The 26,672-nt window shown below is 37.3% G+C and overlaps 1 protein-coding gene across 1 annotated transcript in view; it reads right to left on the bottom strand.

The window, feature by feature from the left end:
* LOC132130267 (collagen alpha-1(V) chain-like) overlaps positions 1-10,100 on the bottom strand; it is an 86,972-nt gene extending 76,872 nt beyond the window's left edge. The window contains exon 1 of the mRNA XM_059541965.1: positions 9,711-10,100. Coding sequence (XP_059397948.1) covers positions 9,711-9,813 — 103 coding nt within the window. The 5' untranslated portion in view covers positions 9,814-10,100. The remainder of the gene's footprint in view (positions 1-9,710) is intronic.
* Between the last annotated feature and the right edge of the window lie 16,572 nt (positions 10,101-26,672).

The following is a 26,672-nucleotide window of genomic DNA, read 5'->3' as shown; positions in this document are numbered from 1 at the left end:
TCATAATGACCCCCTCAATTATTCACAACAAAGCCTTAGCAAAGCCCAAACATGGCGTCCATTTAAAAGCTCTGTTAAAGAGTCCATTCATACAGAACAGAGCAGACAGAAATACAATACTCAAAAACTTAAACTCTCAAACTCTGAGAACCAGAGATCTTAGCACACACGCATGCATGGCAGAAAACAATGTGTGTGTGTGTGTGTGTGTGTGTGTGTGTGTGTGTGTGTGTGTGTGTGTGTGTGTGTGTGTGTGTGTGTGTGTGTGTGTGAGCAGCAGGGGTGGCGGGCTGTATCAGGACCAAGTGTAATCCGAAAGACTAAAACCCTGTCTGCCCCCCATGATACTGATTTAACTAGACTGACTTTATAAAGAAAACTTTAGCAAAAAAACCTTCATTGGTGCAGTGAATTTGGGTTTCTAGGGTGTTTGCTATGGTTTCTAGAGACCTTGCATGCAAATGCTAATGTATTCTGAAAGGTTTTAGAATTTTGCTAACTTGCTATAGACGGTTTCATCGGGCGCACGCGCCTGGACCTAAGTTAACTTCCGGTCTGTGTTGTGTATATATCGGTCTGGCTGCGGTGCCTTCTACAAACGCAGTTAAAGTCAATGTGATGAGTAGACTGAAGTTGGGGTCAGGTGGTTGTGCTGCGGGATGTGTTTCCCATACATTTATTTATTTTTGGAGACTCGCCACAATTTTAAAACTGATCGATTTTCAAAAAGGCTTCGTTGAATAAACATGAGTAATGTACTGCACGTTTAATAATAATAATTCCTTACATTTATTTGTTTAAATATCAAAACAAAGCACAGGTGTTTTTATATCGCTGTATTTCTGAAGGAAGACTTGCATGTTATATGCCTGATAAAACAGCGTGTGAGCGTACCAGCTCTGCTTTGTTTACAGCTGTTACTGGGGAAACCTCTATTTCTCGCCCTTTATGTCTATGCTTTAAAACATCTCCTGCTGGCAAAGAATGAATTTGCATTTTCATTAAGTCCGCCTGATCCACGCGGCAAACCTATTTTGTTTGTTTATCAAAAAATATCTACTCTAGAGGGACTTGGCTGTTGTTATTGAGTTGTTACTATTTGGAAGTCTACCGGAAGTTAAGTTAGGTCCACAAAAGCGCGCATGCAAAGTAACGTTTGTTTATGTTGTTGCCGTTGAAACCGTCTATAGGTTTCTAGTTTGGGTGTAACAGTTCAAATTACTCACGGTTTGGTTCGTATCACGGTTTTAGAGTCATGGTCTCAGGACAGCTCTGTATGTTTTGTGCATCTTCTAGCTCATGAATGTTTTAACTGGCGAGTCTTAAATGAGTTTAGTTTAGACACAGATAGCAGAGTTTGCTGGTCAGGTCTCACCTGCACATGCATGCATATTACAGCATATGGCACTCGCATTGAACAAAGTTTACAAAGAGTCACTGGTCTGTCCAATTTTTTTTATTTTTTTTTACTGCTGTTGTTTTAATGAATTGCAAAGTATCCATTGTATCCAGCATGAGTATCCAGCATAAGTATCCATTGACACAAACATACATTAGCCAAACTCTGTCTGTTTTACATGTTATTATTTTTAACAAACCATATTACAGAGATGCATTATCAGATTTAATTTGAACCGCGGTGCAAGTGCATACCGAACCGTTGGTAGTATGGATTGATTTTTTACAGAGAACCATTACATCCCTAGAGTGTTCTATGTGGTTACTAGGGAGCTGCTATGCAGTTGCTAAGGTGTAAGTTAAATACCTCTTCATGACAAGTTACATGATTTAAGGATCAATTCAAGTCATGAACAGTGATAAGTTACAAACAAACATTTAAATGGGTGGTTCACTGTTTTTATTCTAGCCGCTTTTCCACCATCGGGCCAGAAGCTAAAACCTGCCCTTTACTTGCTTCTGCCTCCCAGGAACAATGTCACGCAACCCTATCATTTCACCAACAAAGAGAAGTTATCAGAAATCGAATAAGAATTAAGTCACTGGAACATGGCCTCTGCTTCCTCAATGGAAGATGTGACAGCGGGATTGAGGAGATCCTCGAAGTATTCCTTCCACCGTCCAACGACATCCCCAGTTGAGGTCAACAGCTCCCCACCTCTACTGTAAACAGCGTTGGTAGGGCACTGCTTCCCTCTCCTGAGGCGCCGGACGGTTTGCCAGAATCTCTTCGAGGCCGACCGATAGTCCTTCTCCATGGCCTCACCGAACTCCTCCCAGGCCCGAGTTTTTGCCTCCACAACCACCCGGGCTGTAGTCCGCTTGGCCTGCCGGTACCTGTCAGCTGCCTCAGGAGTCCCACAAGCCAACCAGGCCCGATAGGACTCCTTCTTCAGCTTGACGGCATCCCTTACTTCCGGTGTCCACCACCGGGTTCGGGGATTGCCGCCTCGACAGGCACCGGAAACCTTACGGCCACAGCTCCGAGCGGCCGCTTCGACAATGGAGGTGGAGAACATGGTCCACTCGGACTCAATATCTCCAGCCTCCCTCGGGATCCGGTCGAAGCTCTGCCGGAGGTGGGAGTTGAAGATCTCTCTGACAGGAGACTCGGCCAAACGTTCCCAGCAGACCCTCACAGTACGTTTGGGTCTGCCGAGTCTGTCCAGCTTCCTCCCCCGCCATCGGATCCAACTCACCACCAGGTGGTGATCGGTTGACAGCTCCGCCCCTCTCTTCACCCGAGTGTCCAAGACATACGGCCGGAGGTCGGATGAAACGACCACAAAGTCGATCATCGACCTACGGCCTAGGGTGTCCTGGTGCCACGTGTACTGATGGACACCCTTATGCTTGAACATGGTGTTCGTTATGGACAAGCTGTAACTAGCACAGAAGTCCAATAACTGAACACCGCTCGGGTTCAGATCAGGGGGGCCGTTCCTCCCAATCACGCCCCTCCAGGTGTCACTTTCGTTGCCCACGTGGGCGTTGAAGTCCCCCAGTAAAACGACGGAGTCCCCAGTCGGAGCACTTTCCAGCACCCCTCCCAGAGACTCCAAGAAGGCTGGGTACTCTGCACTGCCGTTCGGCCCGTAGGCACAAAAGACAGTGAGAGACCTATCCCCGACCCGAAGGCGCAGGGAAGCGACCCTCTCGTTCACCGGGGTAAACTCCAACACATGGCAGCTGAGCTGGGGGGCTATAAGCAAACCCACACCAGCCCGCCGCCTCTCACCATGGGCAACTCCAGAGTGGTGAAGAGTCCATCCTCTCTCGAGGACTGTGGTTCCAGATCCCAAGCTGTGCGTAGAGGTGAGCCCGACTATCGCTAGTCGGAACCTCTCAACCTCACGCACAATCTCGGGCTCCTTCCCCGCCAGTGAGGTGACGTTCCACGTCCCTAGAGCTAGTTTCCGTGTCCAGGGATCGGGCTGTCGAGGCCCCCGCCTTCGACTGCCGCCCGATTGTCTAAGCACTCCTTCGGGCTGAGCCCGGCCGGACCCCGTGGGGGGAGGCCCGGCCACCAGGCGCTCGCATACGAGCCCCAACCCCGGGCCTGGCTCCAGGGTGGGGCCCCGGCTGCGCCATACCGGGCGACGTCAGGGTCCTTTGATTTTGTCTTCTCATAAGGGGGTTCTGAACCACTCTTAGTCTGACCCGTCGCCTAGGACCTGTTTGCCTTGGGAGACCCTACCAGGGGCATATAGCCCCAGACAACATAGCTCCTAGGGTCATTCGGGTACTCAAACCCCTCCACCACGTTAAGGTGGCAGTTCAAGGAGGGTGTTAATGCTTAGTTTAAAAAAAAAAAAACTTCTGTCCTTTCTCTGAGAAATGCGCTGATCATTTCCTGCTTTTCTGAAGCCCCTCCCTCAGAAATAGGAGATGGGCTCTGATTGGTTAGCTAGCTCTGTGTTGTGATTGGCTAAACCGCCTCTAGTGCGAGTCTAAACGTCGTGGCCCTCACCTCAGCAGCATGTGCTCCGGTTGTATTGTAAACAACAGCGTCGTACATATTGCTTATGGTTTGAGCACGAGGATATTATTGAAGAGGATCACGCAGAACCTGTGCAAGCCAGCTTTTAATGGTAGGCATATGTTTTTTGTTTGTTGTTGTCTCATACTTTTAGATACACTGTTGTTTGTAAATGCTACTACTTATGTTAGCTTTTAATATATGGTTTTATCCTGATTAAAGCTTTAATACAGTACGGCAACCGTACGCGTGTCCACGGTTAACGCTTCTCATAGCTATGTGAAAATAAGTGTATAATTGGAACAGTTCATTGTTGGAGCTGAGCTGAATGAGAGAGAGAGAAAGAAAGAGAGATGCAGAGCATGTGCAGAGTAGCGGGGCACAAGAAACAGTGTTAAGATCCGCTTCTTTAGAACATAGATTTTGAAACTTGTGAATCCATTAGAATCATTAGAAGACAGAATTGCGATTCATATATGAATATATTTTAACATGCATGTTAAAAAAGTGAAATTGTAATCAACCACCCCTTTAATACTTAGGGTTAGTGTTAAAATCATTTATCCTTCATATATTTCTGTTCAAAAATGTGGGATCACTATGATATTTTAAGAAAGTAATACTTATATTCAGAAAATCCTGCATTAAATTAAAGAACATAACATTTATAATTTTACACACTGTAAGTATAAAATGTAAACACCATTTCAAGACACTTTTTCACATCAAAACAGTGTGAAATGGATCTGTCTATGTCTGCACTTAAAGTGATGTGTTTTCCAGACGCTGTGTCTCGGGGTGGAACACTGTAAACTTTTGGGGTGGTCATAATCTGAAGGTCACCACCCACAGTATGCCACCTTTAACCTCTGACCCCGTGACCTCATCTCCTGTAGGTCTGCTCTCAATAGCTACTATAACTCACCTCCTTTTCTCCCATCAGTCACTTGTTTTATTCCACTTTCCTCTTGTCTTTTTTCTCCAGCACAGGCACATACATGCATCAACACTTCTCAACCTCCTTTCTCATTAGAAGATTCATTTTAGCGATTCAGACAATTCAATTCAGTTAACTGGTTCAGAAAATGATTCATTGATTCATTTGACTCATCACTCAAGTTAAATAAATGTTCTTAAATACATTCTTTTTAAGTTGTGGATCTTTCCAACTATTGCATAGTTTCGTGAATCTGAACTGAATCACTGCAATAGAGGGTTTTTTAAATAATTTATAATTAATTGATTTCATTAATACATAATATTATATTTTAATTTATATATGTATTCATTTTGTAAAAAATCTTCAGTATGTTTGATGAATATAATAGACTCCAGCAACTCCAGTGAACTTTATGTGAGTTTGAACCCAGCAAACATGTGGGTCAGGGTTTGGTCCTCACATCTGAAAGAGGCCATATCTGGTTTTATAGTGTGTGAACTGAGACCTTAAAGGTTTCACCAACTATCACCCTCCCAAATGTGGTTTTAGATTGAAGGGAGACTTGAAACACTTTCAATCATAAAACAATGCAACTTTAAAACACATGCTATAAAGCCCAAACCACACAGACCAAGAGGGAAGAAAACCTTACTTCTACAGAGCTGGACCTCCTACACACTGAAGGCAAGTACAGAGTCGAGGTCGAGGTCTGGTCTGGTCTGGTCCAGTCTGGTCTTACATAAACACATCCAAAACTGCTGACACGGTTAACTATTCACATACCTCTACTAACTTTAATAAGTACATCCCGTGCTTTCAAAGAAAAGTTCATGCTTTTAAGTATGTAGCAAACAAGCACAGCATACATACTATATTGTCATAAAATTACGGATTGATACAAATTTGCAAAGAGCCCAAAAACTATGCATTCAGCATGCTTCAAACATATTTAAGCATACAGTACTATGACCTGGAATGAAATAATCCTAATATCCTAATACTAATACTACGTAGGCTAAGATTAAAATATGCATCACTGAATTTTGTAGTATGCTATCTGGACTGATAAATCCTTATAAAATCCATCGTAAATACTATGCAATCCAGTTACTTTTAATGTAACATTTTAAAAACACTATGATTTGTCATGCACTAACTTTAATATTGCATGCCATATCAGATATTATTATTGCATGCTATATCAGTCACTAATGACATACTTATTTTAGCATACTCTGATTTAGATAGTTTACTCTTAATCTTGCATACAATATAGTATGGAGAGCATGAGACTGATGCATACTTAAAAAAAATCCATTGTAAATACTATGCAATCCAGTCAGTTTGACCTACTATGATTTATTTGCACAAATCTTAATATTGCATGTTGTATCAAATAGATTGAATGTGAACGGATGCATATTTGCATACTATGACAACCAGTCACTACTGACATAGGCCTACTAATTTCAACATACAATGATTTAGGTACAGTGGTTTACTCTTAATCTTGCATACAATTAAATATGAAGAGCATGAGACTGATTAATACTTTTAAAATGCATTATAAATACTATGCAATTTAGTCACTTTTGACATACTATGACATTAAGGTGCACTAATCTTGCATGCTAAATATGAGAGATAGCATGTGAATAGATGCACACCTATTTTATCCAGTCACTACTGACATACTATTTTCTGCAAAGCACACAGTTAACTCATAAACTTGCAAACTTCTTTATATGGAGAGCATGAAACTCATGCATACTTTCAAATCCATCTTAACTAGTATGCCGGCCAGCCTGGCACCTTTAACATTACATTTTCAACATACTATGATTTGGAGTGTACAAATCTTAATCTTACAAACTAGTTAGTAAGCAAAAGGGGATTCTGGGAGTTCGATTAGGCAGAAAACCTTTCATCCTCTTCCTGTTGGAACTGGACTGGTACCTTTTAATAGCCAAGGGGAGACACTGTTTGTTCTGTTAATGGAACCCATCAAGCCAAAGGCAACACAAATCTGATTTGTGAAGTTAATATTCCTTTCTATTCTTCTCAATATATCAAACACTGAATGAAGAACTGGGACCGCTGAAATGGGCAGCTTGCTCTCATTATACAAGAAACATTTTTGAAAGGCTCCAAGGGTGTGAAAGTTTGGCTCCAAACGTTGCAGAGTTTCTCCTCTCATGGTTTTAAGGGTCTGCAGAACACAACAACGATTAACCAAAACCAGAGACAACACACGTGGGCAATAAACAATTGTTACAACATGCCATTTGTTAAAAAGAATTTGTTTACTCTCAAAAGAGAAGCACACACCCAGCAGACTCAATGAGTGAGGCCGAGAGCGTTCTAAAACACTCATAAAACAGCACTAGTGTGAGTAATAAAGCAGAACAGCCCTGCACAGGAAGTGCAGCTGCATCCCCTTCAGCCATTTTTGCCTTTTTAAGCTTCTGCCTACTGTGACGTAAAGGCGCCACTGTATCCCACAACGCAATGCTAGTCCCACCATAAACGCAGCACGTCATTCTCTACCTACAGATTCCATTTGGTTAGTCCCGCCCAATGCATGACATCACCATTAGACCACGTGTGGTGGAAGCAGTGAGCTCTGCTGTGCTGACTGACTCAGCTTCACAGCTCGGTAATTGCTTCCCTGCCAGTCTGGCTGCGGATCGAGTCCACCATCTTTTCTACATTACCCAAATACACGCGTGTTCTAAAAAAACTGGAAGCATTTTAGAAATTAAGTACACTACATAGGGATCAGAGCTGTATTTAGAACAGAGCCCAACGCATTCTAGACTATAAATTCCAGTCTGAGGTGGAATTTACTCAAAAGATGCTCAGTGACAGATGTTCTTAATATATAAGCAATCAATCAAGTCGATGAATCATTCCAATTAATTCAGCCTTGACTCATGCAAGCAAAAGTGATAAAGTTGAGTGATTTAACAGTTATGAGATAGACTCCTAAACAGAAAATGAATGGTTCTCAAGTGCAGCAAAAGAAATACTTTTGGCTGTTAAAACACGTTTTCACACCATTTGAACAAATTATTTTCCATGATTTATCCAGATGTTCATGATTTAAAATTTCAGAGCTTAACCAGAATTTTTTTTTTTTTTTATGACTTTTCCAGGTCTGGAAATTACAGTTTAAAAATTCCAGATTTTCCATAACCCAAAAAGGTTCCTGAGTTGCTATAAGGTTCTCTTGATGTTTCATTATTTCATCTTCAGATCAGAGTTGTGCTTTCCACAGAATATATAGCCAGATTATAAAACTGTTTATGATTCTAACTGGAATCTTGATTTTTTTTAAGAGTCCATCCGCTAAGATCATTGCCAGGTTCATTCTTTATTAAATACTGTAAATCAGCATGTTCTTCAGAAATCCCTGGACCAAAATGTTCTCAATAATTCCATCATTATAATGAGCAGCCAAGCAGCCATGACCAGACACGAAGCTAATCACACATGTGGAGCAGAATTTATCCCCCCTCCCTCTATTCCTCCCTCTCTTTCTCGCCCTCCAGCCTGAAGAAAGCGAGAGAGGGGTACTCCCTGGGACAGGCTGGAGAAACAAGGAGGATGAGAATAAGAGATCAAACCCTGTCTGCTTTGGCTCTGTCGTTACTGTGCAAACCACAGATTCACATTCACAACTAATAAACTTAACACTATCAAATCTGAGTGTGATACAGAGCTTCATAATGACATGACACTAAAACCAGGTGTCAAACTGATGCAACCATAGAAAGTTGGCTATTATGTGCTAAAAGAAGAACACATTTTTCTGCATATTGCATGCATGATTTAAAAACAAATCTTGAGTTTTAACTAATGGCATATTGCAGATGAGATGAGAATGTATGTGATTTGATAAATGCATGAAATTGCTCTCTACATTAACTGTTTTACATAGTCTCCTGGGAAATTCTTTCTTTAAGTGGTTTACAAGATAATTGCGAGCTTCACCTCGAGCATCTCTGATCTACTAGAGCAGACACGCGGCGACTCCACCCTGACCCACTGATGTTCTTCATTACATGTCATCTACCAGAAGCCAAGACATTACAACTAACGAGCATTAATGTGCATTTATCAATCTGTTTTTTTTTTTCAATAAACTGAGACAACAGCCAGAGTGGTTGGTTTCTTTAATGAGCCTATGAAAAAAAAAACTAACTTCTTTCTGTCTCTCTCTTTCTCTTCTGGTGTGTTTCTCATGATCCTGCATATTTTTCCAATTACGTTCTGCAGTCAGCGCGCCTGCTGGAGGAAAACTATTTTCTGCCAGATCCCCTAAAAAGCATGTCAAACATCTTCCAAAAAGTCTATAAAACCCATTTCTAGGTTGCGTGTTCACACATCAGCATTGATGGTAATCTGAAACCAAAAGGGGTCCTGATCTCATACCCTAATGATAAAGCTTCTTCAATGGTTTCTTGAAGTCCCTGAGATTCAGCAAAGAAAAATTAGGCTGTATAGAACTTAGGTTCTTCAGAACAGCGTTTTGGATTCAGGATTTCGCGTGCCACAATAGATGATGCATCACGATATCCTCATGCAGAGGTTGCTTTGCACGGGAAAACTTCCATGGATCCGTTCGCTGCTTGCACTAATGTTTCCAAAAATAAAAACGGAACTAGTTGAAAAATCCCACTCTAGGGCGCCTACCATCACCCCCTACAGTCATTCCAGTCCTGGGACAGCGGACTGACCGTGAAATGCACTCGCGCAGGAGAAGCGCAGCCCCGGGAGAGCGCGGCCCGCGGCACAAAGTAACAGTTTGGGAACAGCTGATTCTCCGCTTACCTGCGCTGACTCGTGAGGTGACAAACATCAGGAATACAAGGAATACCGAGAGCCGCACCTCCTTAAACCTCCGCTTTACTTTCCATCTGATAGGTGTATCCATGACCACCTGCGCCCGTCCTGACGCGAAGAATTCGGTTATATTATTATGACAACTGCTTGATATCAGGACAGAACCAGTAACCCAACAGTCCCGGAGAGAGAAAGCGCGAGAACTCAAAGCCTCTCATGCAGCCGTACGTTAATAAAGTCCTGCGGGAACATTCAGTGGATGGATAGATGGATGGATGGCGCACCTCTCTCCCTTCTTTTCCCTTCTGTTCTTTCCTTTCCTTCAGTGCGCTGCAGTGATGCCCCCGTCACTGAAACTTCACGGAGCCAAAGTGGGAAAAAACTTCATTCACACGGACTGTCAGTCAGGCAGCGAGTGGCCAATCGGAGAGCAGCGCCTAAAATGCGCGGCTCCTCATTGGTTAGTGCTGTGGGTAGGCGGGAGGTTTACAGTGTGGGACTTAATTTACTCGCTCTCTCTTTCTTTTTTTTTGTCTGCTAGATTTGAGTCCATTGCTGTCTTTTAGTATTTTTGACTCATCTGATTTATTGGGTGTAGCAGCAGAATACTTTAAGGGCAATCACCCAGTTAAAGGAAACTTGTTAATATAATATCCTTTATAAATAATGCAGAAAAAAATGTGTCTAGCTCCAAAAAAACATTGTAATACTAAAATCACATATGAAAAACTATACATATATTACTTAAAACAGATTTTGCATCACACAGAAGGGGGTTATTTTTTACAATAATGATCACCTGATTGCTTGCAACGCCTGCTTATTAACATAAGTAAATGCATCTGAAATATAGATTAGATACCAATTTCCCTTTGAATCGTCATTGTGTATGAAATACATAAATAAACTTGCTTTACCTTACCTTGCCTTGTGAACTGTTCTAGCATAGGAAAAGTGTTGTGAATGGGAGCCAGGGTTATTCCAAGTTGTTCCTAAAATTAAAGTTTGCAGACTATTTTAGGGCTGAAACGATTCAGGAGCTCCTGACGTAGGCGACAGCTGGACCACACAAGGCCACAAGGGTGATGACCTTTTGACATGGGTCCCAATGTAAAGAGGGGATGGGAAACTTGTTCAGTTTACGTGTAAAACTAAATAAAAACCAGTTACTTCCCTTACAAATAAAAAAATAAAATAAAAATAAAAAATCAATCAAGTATTAAATAAATACATAAATATACATTGAAAAGTAGGTAAAAGAGGTGCAATATTACAATAAACTCAGTTGCAGTTTTGTGTAAGTTAATAGATAGGGCAATATCCGTATTATATAGGTCCAGGTGGATTATACAAATAGATTAGGAAGCCAGCTACGGGAGAGAAGAAATGCATAAAATAAAAAGTTTATGAGTATATGGGAAATCATTTTGAAAAAATTAATAATTAAGTAAATTATAAGTAAATAATTAAGTAATTATAATAGTAATAAAATAATAATAATAGTAATTTTGACTACAAATATATTAAAATACATGCTAAATTTACGTTGTAAACTGTGACACTTTTAAAATATAAGATATATTTATTATATATATTTATCAACTTTCATATATTAAAATATATTTCAAAATGTATTTCAGGGGCAAGAAAATACATTTCCAGTCTTACGTTTAGGCCTTATTCATTATGATTTTTTATTCAAATGTGTTATATATACAAGCATTTATATACACACATACATATATACATACATACATATATAATTTTTTTTTTGGGGGGGGGGGGGGGTTATATATGTGTATATATATGTATGTATGTATGTATATACATATATATATATATATATATATATATATATATATATATGCACACATGGGGGGGTATGGCGGATCATGAAAGTGGGCGTTACATACCAGAATGGATTTGTTAGAGGAAAGAGGATGAAAAAGTAAGAGGGATTCATGATGTAAATGAAAAGGAAAGTCATTTTAGAGGCGGAACAATATGAGTGATTACAAAGACATTTTTCTTTCTTTGGAATAACATGGACTAATCAATCATGTACAGTATTACCAGGAATGTTCTTGAGAAAGTAAATTGGGTCAATTTTGATTTCATGTTGACTGCCAGTGTGCCAGCAGTGCTATGACATCCTATTCTTACTGAGCTGAGGTTTCCTGAGGAATCCCAGGCTCATATAGAGCTCTAGGTTACACGCGCTGTATGCAGTGATGTCTCACTCCACTTCAGCTTTCGGGAATGTGAAGAATGCTGCTTGTTTTGTGCAGGGTGTCCGTGAGCCAGCGGGGGGCAGACACTCCTGTACAAGCCTGCAAAACACACACACACACACACACACAAAAGGGCCAAAATTAAGACTTGCCAAATGGAACTATAAATTGGCTTTAGAATAATAAAACATTTAGTTTGCTGTTACCTTTTTTTTTTTTTTTTTAAGAAATGCATTTATGGAAGAAAATTTTGAATTATTTTTTACAATTTTTTAGTTTTCATTTAAATTTTTACACTGTAAGAAAAATATCAGAAATACTGTATATATTATTTAAATTAAAACCTTAAAACATGGCATAATGCAATGTATAGGAGTAAAAGACATAAAACAATGATTTTAAAAAATCCTTCATATTAGCACAGTAGAGTAGGCCTTATTTTGTGTGTGTGTGTGTGTGTGTGTGTGTTTGTCCTTTGTTGGCTTTCAAAACTTTTATAAATCAATTTAGCTATAATCTATTTCAGTTTTTAATAATTTTAGTACTTCAAATTTATATATATATATATTTAAAATGAGTTGCCAGGACAACTTCTTGTTTGAAATTGTTTACACTTTTAACAAATATATATAGTTTCATCTATTTTTCAATTAGATTGAATTTTCTGTATTTACTTTGTTTAAATGTTTACTATTTTTAGTAAATATTGTGCTTTTGTCATTTTTATTAGTTTAAAAAAATATATTGTGCTTTTGTCATTTTTATTAGTTTTTTTTAAATATATCTATAATATAGACATACAGTAACTTATAACAGCTTATAACTAAACAACTGCTATTCTCCTTTTCATTTAGTTAAACTTGGTGTACTAAATAAAACAGAAAATAATAAAAATTATATAGACTATATAGTTGTTATTATTTTATGTTTATTAGTTTATTAGTACACCAAGTTAAGCTAAATGAAAAGGAGAATAGTAGTTGTTTAGTTATAAGCTGTTATAAATTATAAGCTCTTATAAGTTATGTCTATATTATAGATATATCTAAAAATAAAACTAATAAAAATGACAAAAGTTAAAATAAGTTTAAGTTTAAAATAAGTTTAAGATATTTTATATTTTATTTCAGTTCACATCTATAACATTATTGTTTTGGAGAACTATATTAACTCTGATGTAAGTTTATTAAATTAAATTAAATTAAATTAAATCTTTAATTCAGAATCAATAATTTAAATAGACTAAAAACAGTATCACTTCTATCATAATTTGTATTGTTTTCAGCTCTCACTGGAAATTGTTAAAGGAGAATGTTTATGAGTTTCAGATGGTATAAGAATGAGTCCAAAGCATCACTGTCTAACCACACACACACACACATGGCAGATATTGATTTGATTATGATATATACAGTATAGCTTTCATAATGCACTCTGTGACTCTTTATGGCAGATGTCCTTTCTCCGTCTCTCTCTGTTACATGCCGGGACACACCAGCACACATTCTTTGGCTGTGATATGTTCATCAAAGCCCGTATCCCTCTGCAGGATTATGGATCTTCACACATGCACAAGGAACATATGAACACACCACACACACAGCAGGAGCCACGTTTAAGACACAACGCACATATATACACACATACAGATGTATACATTCATCCCCATGCCAGAAATCACTGCTGCCTCCTCATCCATCCATCATAACGCTTCAAACGAGAGATTGATGAACAGCCATTCACAGCCACCCAAGCAGGCAGAGACACAAGAGAGCAAACATCACGCTCACACACATATTTATCAATATATTGATACTAAAACAGCCAACACAGGGAAACAGAAATTCAGAAATTATACACTTTTTTCATGTGAAACGCAGTTGCCAAATGAATACTCCATAATAACCCCCAACCCAACATTCATGCTTAACATTGGACAACATGTCGCAATTCATGGCACAAAGCTGGGCTGTGATTGGTGCAAATGATCCTGAATACATTTTACAGCTCCTGTGGTTGTGGTTTAATAAAAGATGCTCAAAAAAGAGGAAAACAAAATTATTATGAACGCACAAAGGGGCGAGACAGAGAGGAGGAGACAGAAAAATTGACATGAAAAATAGAAAAAAATTGTGATTTGTTTATGGAAAGAATCATTGAAAGAAAGTCCGTGTTAATGATTGATGCAGAGGATTCAGCCAAAGTACAATCAGAGATACACTTCAATCCGGCAATTATTAATTATGGAAAAACCAGAGTTATGTAACATGACCAGTAGAAAAAAGCCAGTAAAAAAAACTCATAAATGTAAGCAATATTCATCACTGCATTCAGTGTATTAAGCCACTAATACAGCTGCATTTTGCTTGGATAAAAGCAAAACACTTCAATTAATTTATACTGAAAGAAAATAAAAATCATGTTAAAGATTTAAAGGTCATCCAAGATGTAGATGAGTTTGTTTCTTCATCAGAACAGATTTGGAGAAATGTAGCATCACTTGTTCACCATTGGATCCTCTGCAGTGAATGGGTGCCATCAGAATGAGAGTCCAAACAGCTGATAAAACATCACAATAACCCACAAGTAATCCACACCACTTTAGTTAAATAACATCTTGACAAGTGGAAAGCTATATGTTTGTAAGAAACAAACTTTATGGAAACAAACCTTATGGCCAATATGGAGGTAACTTTGGCAATAAATGCCTTCTTGAGCAATTAGTGTCCATTATCAGGATACAGTATACATAACAGAAAGTAACAAATCATCATATTAGAAGAATAGTACACAAAACAATAATATTAGATTGATGTTTTTTGAAGTACTGACTCCAGCTGCAGTCGACTTTGTGAATCTCCCCCACATTTTTGAATGGGTTTTGTTTCACAATCCTCTCCAGGGTGTGGTTATCCCTATTGCTTATACACAGATTTCCTGGAAAAACACAGTATGAATAAGGGAAACTGTTTAGAAAACCAAAATTACAGTGATGGACAGATTGGCAAAGTGAGATTCCTCTTCCCCCAGAACATAAGCGGCTCATCTTGCACAAGAAATCAGTATTACACATTAATTAAATAGTTGTTTACTTATCAAAGCTTGTTCTATTTTGTTGTGGATCATTATACCGTTACGCTTCCTCAGAAGCCTGTCCAAAATCAGTTTCATCAGGTGCCTTCGTGCTCAAATGCTACCTACAAAGTCATTGCCTGCTAAGGCAGCGAGGCAACAAGTGAGCAGCCTAAGCTTTCAGATGCAGTCCAACAATTGACTTTCTATTAAGAGCAAGTGAAATCATTTAGTTTATCAGAGTTGAGGTGCAGTCGACTGTAATATGTCAAAACATGGTTGTCTCAATCAGAAAAAAAGAACAAAATGAAGAAATTCCTTGCAGAAACACCAAAATATGAGTTAGAAATCCACTCCATATTTATATATTTGTGATAAAAGAACCTAATTTGATTTCTAGCATTAAAAATCCAATATTCAGACAAATATGATGGGGGTGTGTTGGAATGACCCCTCAATATTGTCCCGTAAAGAAGTTTTAAAATATCTGAATGCAAACATCACTGAAATTCTTCATTGTCAAGAACGACAGAGTAACATATAGAACTTGTGACATTAATTTTTTTCGCCTGATCTGAAGTTCGTTCATAAAAGTGCTGTGGCATGTCGTGTGTGATGTTAATTAAATGTTTCAGTGTCTGCCGCTCCACCCTTTGTGTTTTTAGCAGTGCAATTAAATCTCACACCGTTACAGCACTGATCTCTGGGCAGTTTTCCTGTCTGTCCATATATACTGTATATATATATATTATATATATATATACACACACAGATTGCTGAAGGGACAGAGGCAATTTTGTTACGGTCTTAAATGTCCTTTCTGTTCCCATGTCATATATATATATATATATATACATACACACATATATGTATGTATGTATGTACCAAGAGCTCCTAAAAAACACAACAAGTTCCTTGTGTGTTTGCACAAATTTTGGGAATTAAGCTCACACAGATTCTGACAAGCAGTTATTCTTAGAATTATTATTCTACTCAACAGCATCACAGTCAAACTGTGTGAGCTGAGCTTTTTAGTGTGAATTAAAAATCTAACATGAAAGCATAGAAAGTAGCCGCCTGTGATGTTAATTGAGCACTCCACCCTGTGTATCCCACAGCACCGATCTGAGTATCTGTGTTCAAACTGATCTAGAGTCAGATCCCGTGCATGTGGTTTTTGTTAATTACGTGTGGCCACATTCTGTGTTTTTTGAATGGCAGATCTGAGGCTTTGTGTCGACAGTTTTGTATTGCATTTAATGTAAATGTTACAAAAATATGTTCTAAGAATGTTTTGCTAACATTTACATTAAGTTATGAAAATGTTATTTCTGAATGTTCTTTTTTTTTTTTTTTACTATTTTAAAACCTTTTTGCTTGGTTATATTCCATTTAACAGCAGATTACATTTATCATTTTGCAAACATTATGGGAATGTCAGGTTCCCTTAACATGCTAAAAAATATATGATGAAAAAAAAAACATTTAATGAATGACATTTTTGTTCTAATATATATATACACATCAATAAACATCAAACCCACCATATACAGTTAGAGGAATTAAATTAGGAATTGTGAGCTGAATGACTCTGAGGTGAAGAGTTCTATAACAAACTGAGACTTTTTTCTAAAAATGTGTTGCTAAATTGAGCTACTGTAATGCTCATGAAGATCAGAATTAATGCTGCTTAAAAAAAATTTGATGTGAGGTCTTTTTTTCTACAATTATCTCTCCATATGAATATAACCATTTCTCCTCAATTCAGCAGTTCCACTTCTACATGATAACAGAACATTATATTGATTTTCAAAAAAAATTTCAAGTGAGTCCAAATACTTCCTGGAGCCACTTTATCGGTGTATTTTGGGCACACGGTGTCTTCAGCATTGCTGAGCTACTGTAAAGCTGCAGGACATCATGACATTAACCTCCTCAATGAATATCAAACCCACCGTGAAAGAAGTTCATTCTTTTTGATTGAATAAACAAATTCAGATCGTCCTGAAATTCTCCCTTTTCTGTGTCATTTCTCCAGATCAGTGGATGAATGACAAATCAGTCCCTGCTGAAATATTCCAGAGCATCTGCTTCACAACAGCTCAAGACCGCGGTCAGATAAACTGAGAGCACATGCTGTTTGGAGGAATGTCTGTGACTCAGAGAACACAGATCCTCCATACCATTCAGCTTAGATGCTCCTTCACTAATGTTTACCCTTGAGACTTTTGTGCTGCTAAAACTCAATAAAAAAAAAAAAAAAATTTCTCTCAGTGAGTTTAAACCCTTCAACGGAATATCAATGGAGAAGGTCAAAGGTCATAATCACGGTCAGGAAACAGCTGAGAGTGGAACTATGCTGACAATGAGAAGATTTACAACTAAAAAAGCTGATTGGTTCTGTCCTGTAAAGGCATTTTTCTATCTATCTATCTATCTATCTATCTTATTTATCTATCTATCTATCTATCTATCTATCTATCTATCTATCTATCTATCTATCTATCTATCTATCTATCTATCTATCTATCTATCTATCATTCCTTTAGACAGACAGACAGACAGACAGACAGACAGACAGACAGATAGACAGATAGACAGATAGATAGATAGATAGATAGATAGATAGATAGATAGATATTCATAAAGAGGGGTGTTCCAGTCTCTCTCTGAGAGTGTAATGTGTGTTGGTTAGGGAGCATGTGGTATGATGTATGGTAAATGTCTTGTTAACTTTTGGCAGCTCTTACTTGGAAATTCTGAATACAGCAGCCTCAAGCGATCACCCTGGGAATCTAAACACACACACACACACATGCACGCACACACAGTGTTTCCTTCTCCCCACTGAATGGACATATAATTATATGGCTAAAGAGACACTAACACAATTGTTTTTCCCCCAATACAAACCCACTTTTGATTACGTTATTCCCACAAAGGCACACTGGGCAAAGCAAGACGCTGGAGTGCCTCGGATTGCTCCATACAGACCCCAGAGATAGAGAGAGAATCATCTGCTCTCCTTCTGTACAGAGGGGTGATGGAATAGAAGGGAAAAGGATATTCTATAAAACACACAGACAGTTATTCTTTTAATGAGGTAAAGAGCAAGTCTAGGGGAGGTTTAAGAATGTTTGCCTAAAAAATGTATAAATAATCTATGTCTATTGAATTAAACAATTAAAAAATGTGTCACTAAATAAACATTTAACCTAATAATATTCTTGCTTGCTTGCTCTTCTTTTTTCTCTTCTAGTTTTGCATGACCTTGTCAAACTGTGGAAGAAGATGTGCCGCTCGTACACTCATGCACATGTGCACAAACACAGCGTGCACTGCCCCTGATGAGGACAGCCCTGCACCAGAAAAAATTAACATTTATTGAAGACACTGATGTGGTGGATAAAATGACTGTTCTCACTGATCACCGATTTAATTAAAACGTACCATTGAAACAGTGATTTGTACAAAAAAGGGATGGAAAGACCAAGTGGCCATAAAAAAAAAAAAAAAAAAATCCCAAGCAACAATAAAACAATCACTAATTCACATTTCCTGCCTCGTTTTCTCAAGACTATGAACAAGACCTCAAAAGTACCTTTTTTTTTGTTACAAAAATTATACTTTCAAGACCAAATTAAACATATTAAATAAATACTCTTATATATCATTCATTAAAAACCAAGTTTTGTCTTGAAATGACAAAGTTTATTGCCCTCCTCATAACACCAGTGAGATTAATTAAAAAATAATGCCAAAAAAAGGATGATTACAGGATGAAGAGCACCGCTGAATTTTGTTCAGTAACAAATTATAAAATGATAAAAAGTTTACAAAGCTACATAGCAAAAAAATAAAATGCTACACATATAACGTTTTACAAAGCATTGGTAATGCAATAAAATATAATACACTTTTTAACAAAATAAAATACAAAATAAAATAAAACTCTGTTAGGTTTTAAATATCCACTGAGCTGGTATATAGGAGTAAAATAATACTACACTTAATAATAAAATATTATAAAATAAAAATAAAATAAGTTTATTCATTTTATAAAGCTTTGGTTTTTCATAAAATAAAATATAATAAAAACTCCACTGAGATAATGAAGCACAATAAAATAAAACGAAATAAAAAAAATAATACAATTAAATTAAATTAAAAGAAAAACTCCAGTTTACATAGCTAGGATATATATATATATATATATATATATATATATATATATATATATATATATATATATATATATATATATATACACTACACATTCCAAAATACTGCTTTCGGCATACTTTACGAGATACATTTGGACATAAGACCTTTTAAGGCAAGTCAGTTCCTTTGTTGAGCATTATATTACAGTATGATTGTCACTGTAGTTCATTGTGTGCATGTTGATTTTTCCTAATGAGGTTATATTGAAGGTTATATTATTGAGGTTATATTACTCACACTGGCGGGAAGTGTGCGTGTGTGAGAACGCTGGTCTGTCTCCACTGGATCTAATGCTAAAGGGGTAAATATGAGTAATATATAACTTTGTGGGTTGTGTTTGTGAATAATGATTGGAGAACACCACTCAGTTAAGGTGAACCCCATGGAGCAGCTCCACAATGAGCCCAGTGAGGCCAGTTACGGAGCTGCGCGAGGGGGACTACATCTGTAACATGTCAAAAATCACATCAGCAATTCCTGCTTGGAAAACCCAGGTCATACATCTTAGGGTGGTCATGCCAGGTTTTGGAGCCCAGTGGATCAAAGATCTGTGCCAGCTTGGACCAGACAGAAACTCCAGCAACCAACTCAAACTGGCAGAGACAAGCAATAATTTTGACATACATTCAGTATGAAATGGTGTTGCAAAAATAAACCTTCTTGAATCAGTTTGACTGAGTTTGTTTATTTCAGTGAAGTATACTGTGTATTGTCTTTTCCCAAGGAATAATGAGGACAGTCATCTTTACACAGATTAGGTTTGTAAACGTGTCATGTCACACGTGTTTGTGGAAATGAATGTTTTTAGCAGTGTTTGGAAAGGTTGATCTTAAATTATTGTCCATCAGGTTGAAGCTCTGTTTCACCTTTTACTAAAGTTTCTCTCTTTTCTGCCACTGAGGAGAAAGAACTTGACATGTCAGCAATTTAAAGCAAAAAAGTTTGAGATTTATACACTCACTGCCATTTCAAAGTTTGGTCAGACAATTTGTTTAATATTACGCTCACCAAGACTGCATGTATTTAATCAAAGATGCAGTAAAAGCTGTAAAATTGTGAAATATTATTACAGTTTAAAATATCTGGTTTCTATTTAATACATTTTAAAATGTAATTTATTCCTGTGATGAAACGCTGAATTTCCAGTTTTCAGTGTCACATTCTAATACTGATTTTCTGATCAAGAAACATTTATTATTATTATCAATGTTGAAAACAGTTGTGCTGCTTCATATTTTTGTGGAAATGTCAAAAGTACAGCATTTATAGGTTTTTTAACAGCAACAATTTCAAAATGTCAAAAATATATATGTTTTTTGTAAATGTAAAACAGGTATTTACATATTATATATATATATATATTTATATAGTTCTATGAAGAGCAACATTCCAGGGGAAAAAAAATATTATTTATAAATAATGATGTGCTAGACAATTTTCTTATACAGTTTTTTATTATTATAGTTGTCCATTAAAAAATAAACACTCTTTAAACAAGATTCATTTAATTGCAAAGCAAAATTGTGTATGACAAAAATAAGATACCTAGAACTGTTATAGACTTTTTATTATACTAATATTTATAATATAATATTATATATATATATATATATATATATATATATATATATATATATATATATATATATATATATATTTTTTTTTTTTTTTTTTTTTTTTTTTTAACTATTTACTTTTTTTTTCAATGTATGATTGTGAGCAAATAATGACAAAATGTACATTATGGGTTGTATTACTGTCCCATTAGGAGTTATATATGATTAAGTTGACTGTCTGTGAGTGTGACATCACGTTACACAAATGTACACACACACACCCAGCTCTCACTTGTACTCTTTAGGAAAATTGCCTCTGGGTTTTTGAACTTTGCAATCTGGAGCTCTGAACAGTTATATTTCATGTGTCAGTGTCAGTGAAACCTTTCATCATTTTATCCTGCAATCCAAGTGCTTCTAAACATGCAAACAGGTTCAGAGAGTCAGCGTGTGCAAACCTGATCAATGCCACATTACACAACCAAACTATTAACCCAATACACCCTGAGTCTTCAGGTGTCTGCATTCGCATGTTTCATCGTCAAATTGAAAACAGGATTAATGCAACTAATTACAAGTTATTTGACATTTCCTCATGGTGAATCATGACCATGTGGAACATGAATGAGTCACCAAACTTCAAATCATTAGCACAGCAAACACCCAATTCATAACAACCACCAAGAGTCAGACGAGTCGTAAATTTAAATCTATAAAAAACAACTGCTCCTCTCCAGATCTGCGATCAACACTCATGAAGATGCATTTCAATACACAGTTAATTCAATGTATTACTTGGTGTTTATTTGTAATTATTTGTGAAATTTACTCTTGCAAACTTTTCCTCTTTATAAGTCTCTTTGGATAAAAGCATCTGCTAAATGATAAACTTCTTTTTTATCAGATGCAATCTGCTAGTTTTAACTAATCCAAATGATAGATGTAATGAAAGATTTTCAAAGTAGCTTCACAAACACTGCAAAGAAAAGACAGAAAAGAGAGAGAATTTCTATCCCTTCACATCCATTGTAGCGAAAAGGGGCGTGGCTTGTTAAAGAGGGGCGTGGTTTCTCATAAGACAGGTTCTGCCTAGCAGTTCCCTCAGTCCCTCCAGTCTCTGATAACTCTTTCCTCCTCTCTCTCCTTTCTTATTTTCTCTCCCTCCCCCTTTCTTTCTCCATACGGTTGCTGTAACAGCAGAAACATATGTGTTTTCTCTCGCTCTCGCTCTCTCTCTCTGAGATCATCTGAGCTCACTGCATGGTCCAGCAGGAGGGTGGAGGACGCATGGTGAACGCACAGAACAAACTTCAGTCCTTCTTTCAAAGCTTTTCATAAACTTTCTTTCCTCCACATGTGCATTTGTCAGTGTAGTTTCTATTTAACACTGGTTCAGATTTGGTGCCGTTTTTGCATTTCTTTGTGTGTGTGTGTGTGTGTGTGTGTGCGGTATGTGCTGTGTTTTTGATTATGTGTGTGTGAGTGTGGGTGTGTGTGTGTCTTTGAACCCTTAAGCTTGACTGAAGCTTTGCTATTTCACCTGGAGCCTTATGTTAAACCGAGCCAATGAGAGCACACCTGAGCCACCCGCAACAGCCAATCACAGCGCAAGGGAGGGACTTTGGAAATGCTGAAAAAGCACCACACATTTAAGTTATAAAAGTTATAAAAGAGAGAAAGACAGGCCAACGGAGTGAGACAGACAAGATTCCTTCAGACAAAATGACTCACGTGGCGCTGAATTTGTGTCAGAGCCTTTTAGCGGAAATATTCTCACGTTTAACATGCTCCACTTCTGAGGACCTGGTTCTCTCCGATGGGGACTCCTCTGAGGGGGCTGGATGTGATGAAAGCCCTGTGGGTGATGGAGGGATAGATCCCACACCCCTCCTCTGGTGAGAATGTAAGGAGCTTTCCGGAACTATTGAGAGTTTCCAAACTTTTTTCCAGGGACAAATGGCAACTGGTCTGAAATGGAGAGAAACGGAGAGTTAGACGGCAGAAAAGACAAATAAGAGGAGGATGAGAGGAGAGAGAGAAACAGGATTAGATTACAACAGAAAACTACATTTCCTACATCACATCAGAACAGACCGTTAATCAACTAGGGTGAATCTCACAAAAAGTCAAGCGTTATTTCTAAAAGATATGCCTGTTTTGAACATTGTGACTTTATTTTCATTATAATCCAAAAACAAACTCTCATTACTACATTTATTTTGATAAAAGTAATGTTAAATAATAATACTGTAATGCCTTGTACATCATGGTAGTATTTGTTGTACTGCCTAAAAATGTATTATTCATTATTATTTGCTATAGATTTAGATATATTACCATAATATATAAAATAATATATATATTTTAATATTATATTATTTTAAATCGGCTTGGAACAGACAAATATACAAACCATATATAAACATTATATAAAATATTAACAATATATATATAAAATAATATTTAAAACATGCAGAATAATACAGTGTTATATTAAAAAAGTTATATTTTAGTTAAATTTAATGGGAATCATCATAATTAAAAAAACTAATTTGGTTTTCAAAAGTAAAAAAATCCAGACATATTACATGAAGTGTAAAATAATGCTACATAGTTGTCACAAAATTGTCCTAATACTGATAAATATTCATATATAATAGTAGTATTTGTTGAATTATTCTACATTTTGATGACTCGTTAAATTTGACTTTTTAGTTATAATATGTTGAAAGAAATATATAATTTTCTATTTATTGTTAATATTTTACATAAATTGATGTATGTTTTATTTTTTATTTAATTTTTTTTTTCTGGTCCAAGCTAGTTTAATAACTTACTTTTTTATACATTATGATAATATATCTACAAATACATATCAAGTTATATATTTAAAAATACCTATATGCTAGTAGAATAAAAAATGAAATACAATTGTGAATCTAACCCAAGAGCTTAATTTCTTCAGGCAAAATGTGTCTTTTTTTTCATAAAATGCTGCATGTTTCCTGAGATTCTCCTATAAAGAAAATCCCACGTCTGTTTTAGTAACATCCTATACAACGTCTCTCTGACTGAAGAGAGTGATATGGTCAGTCAGAGAGTCATAGTGTGTCTATACCATAAAACCAACATCCATATTTGTGGACTTCACAGCCGTCTTAAAGAAAACACGGGGTGCTTGCGGTGCAAAGCTGTAATCAGCTGGCTTCTCTCCGCCTTGGTTGCGGTGCTGTGGGACAGCGTGTGCTAGTTTAGGGTTCAGTAATGGCCACTGTCAGTCCTCACTCAGAGACATGAACACAACAGCAGTGTAAATCACAACTCAGATGAGGAGCAGGTCAGTTTTAAATGGTTTGAACTGATTCCTCTGGATTGCGGCCTGGGAACACACACACACACACGTTCACTAAAGAACTGCTGTATTTTAAAAGCCTTGGCCTTGGGACGCGTGTGTCATTTGGTTGTCAGCAGGTGTGACATTAACCATGATTTACGATATTTCAATTCAAAGTACAACTTTCCTCTGCAGTTTTTCCCTTTCAGTGAGACCCGACAGAACAATCCAGACTAACATCACCACAAATGCCATTAAAGACTCTGTCAGATGACAATGAAAAAGACTGAGGACGTTAAACAGGTATATGTCATCCATCATGTGACTGAAGCAGTTAGGATGCAGCATTTACAACTACAACAATCACTTTCACTGAACTTACAAAAAAAGTACCATGCACTGTTCATGAAAATTTGAACATGTACTATACCAGGGTACTGTTATTGTGCTATTTTTGGGACAAGTACAATGGTATTTTGGACATGCACAGTGATATTATTTTAGGGATATTTTGGACATATACCCTTATACTAGCATGATATTTTGGATATGTTGTGTACCCTGATATTATTGGGACATTTTGAACATGTACCCTTGTAGTAACATGGTATGCTTGGAAATACCATATAATACATAACAAATCATGGTAACATAAATTTTAGTACTACAGTAAAATCATTTAATTTGACAGGACTAGTTCTTTTTTTGTGGCAAAGGATGTCTTTGTTAAATCTGAAGTTCAGTTGAATCTATTGTGTCTTCAATTATTACTTACCATGGTATTTACATGGTACTTCAAAAAATACCATGGTATTCATAATACATTTCCAAAATTACTATTACCATGAAGGATCTCTTTCATCAGACGTCAGTTGTCCTAGTTCCGTATACGTCTTAACCTCTCTCTCTTTTTTTCAGTCCTTAGGTCTGAGAACCACAGGAGCCAAGAAATCCATGGAGAACGTCCAGCTAGAGATAGAGAGAGAGAGAGAGAGAGAGAGAGAGGGAACAATAAACTTCAATGGAATTGAGCCAGTCAGAAACAATTGATTTAGTGAGCAAGGGAGAGAATGAACATATCTTCATGTTTTCTCCTTCTGTATAAAGACAACCAACTTCTTTTCGTATCATTTTTTCTTTATTCATGCCCCCCTCTCTCTCTCTTCAGCAGACAGCCTGACTCACTCCATAACATCACTAAGGGCTCTGGGGTTTTGAGAGCTGGAAAATATTCTCTGGCTTTCTTTCCATTATTAAGCGACTCCTAAAACCCCAGGATCAACAGTGAGGGAAAAGGGGGAAGTAAATGGAAAGGCAATGAGATAGTGGAGAAATGTAGGGGTAAATGTGTAGTGCTTTGGTTGATGCGTCATTGTCCGGATATGTTCTGATTTACTGCCAAACATTGTTATTTTACAGTCCAGCTTCACTGAATTGCTTCATTTAGTTGGTTGTCTCTAGGTTAGTGTGTCTAGTGTAGATTGGTGTGTGTGTGTGTGTGTGTGTGTTTAGCTTAGTGGGGATGGATGACAGCAATGGAGAGGTGATTCATTTTCCAGAGAGCATCTTCTGTAAACACTAACAAACACATACACACACACACACACACACACTGACCTCTCAGAAATCACCCGTGAATGTCAAAGGGGGGCTGTTGATGTGGAACCCTGAGTAGAGATGTTTTCATCTTGAGTCATTCCAGACAGAGGAATCATCCCCTGGGACACAGACTTCCAGCCTCCCCCTACCATCCTCTTCTTCTTTTTCCTAGTGACTGATGTACAAAAAGGAAGAACAGGACAGATCCAGAGGTTGTAAGGGTTCGGGCATTTTTTTAAATTCTGGGATTGACTAGGCTGGTTTGTTCAGAACAAATCTCCCAAAGATGATTGGCAGGTCTGAAAATGACTGCTGACAACTGGTTAAAGCACCGACATGAAACAAATAGTCAATGCTTTACAGTTTGAACATGGACTGAAACACCAGCTGAACAAAATGACAACTCTCACTTCCACTTCAACTGCAAAACATAAGTTCTTGAATGAACAGAAGATCATGGGAGTATGTCATAACTCTTCATCTGTAGGTTCAAGAATTAACCTGAAAGTTTTACAATCAACAGCGAACAGTGGGAAAGTTCTAGAATTTAACACAGCATCTGAAAGTTCTGAAAATGTGTAACCTCCATCCCTCTTAAACATTATTGACATTAAACCATGTTTGTATTTCAAATTTCACACTGCTTGCGAGTTTCCTAATTTGTAAGCTGGATAAAGGAATTCAGTAAATTAACACATTAAAATGCAAATAAATATCAATGTTCTAACCTCATGCACAGCCATCTAGAACTGACTGCAAAAATGTGCAAAGTACAGAACACACATATCATGTGAATGATCTAGACTTAAACACGGCCATTTGGGAGGTTTAGAATTGACAGCAAGAATCATGCAGGCTCTAAAACACACATCCGTTAATCTGAAAGTTTTACAACAAACAGCAAACTGTTTGAATGTTTGCGAACTCACACAAA

The sequence above is a fragment of the Carassius carassius genome, chromosome 47, assembly GCF_963082965.1.
Source record: "Carassius carassius chromosome 47, fCarCar2.1, whole genome shotgun sequence".
NCBI lineage: Eukaryota > Metazoa > Chordata > Actinopteri > Cypriniformes > Cyprinidae > Carassius > Carassius carassius.
The sequence above is the reverse complement of the archived record's forward strand: the minus strand, read 5'-3'. Positions and strand labels throughout refer to the sequence as shown.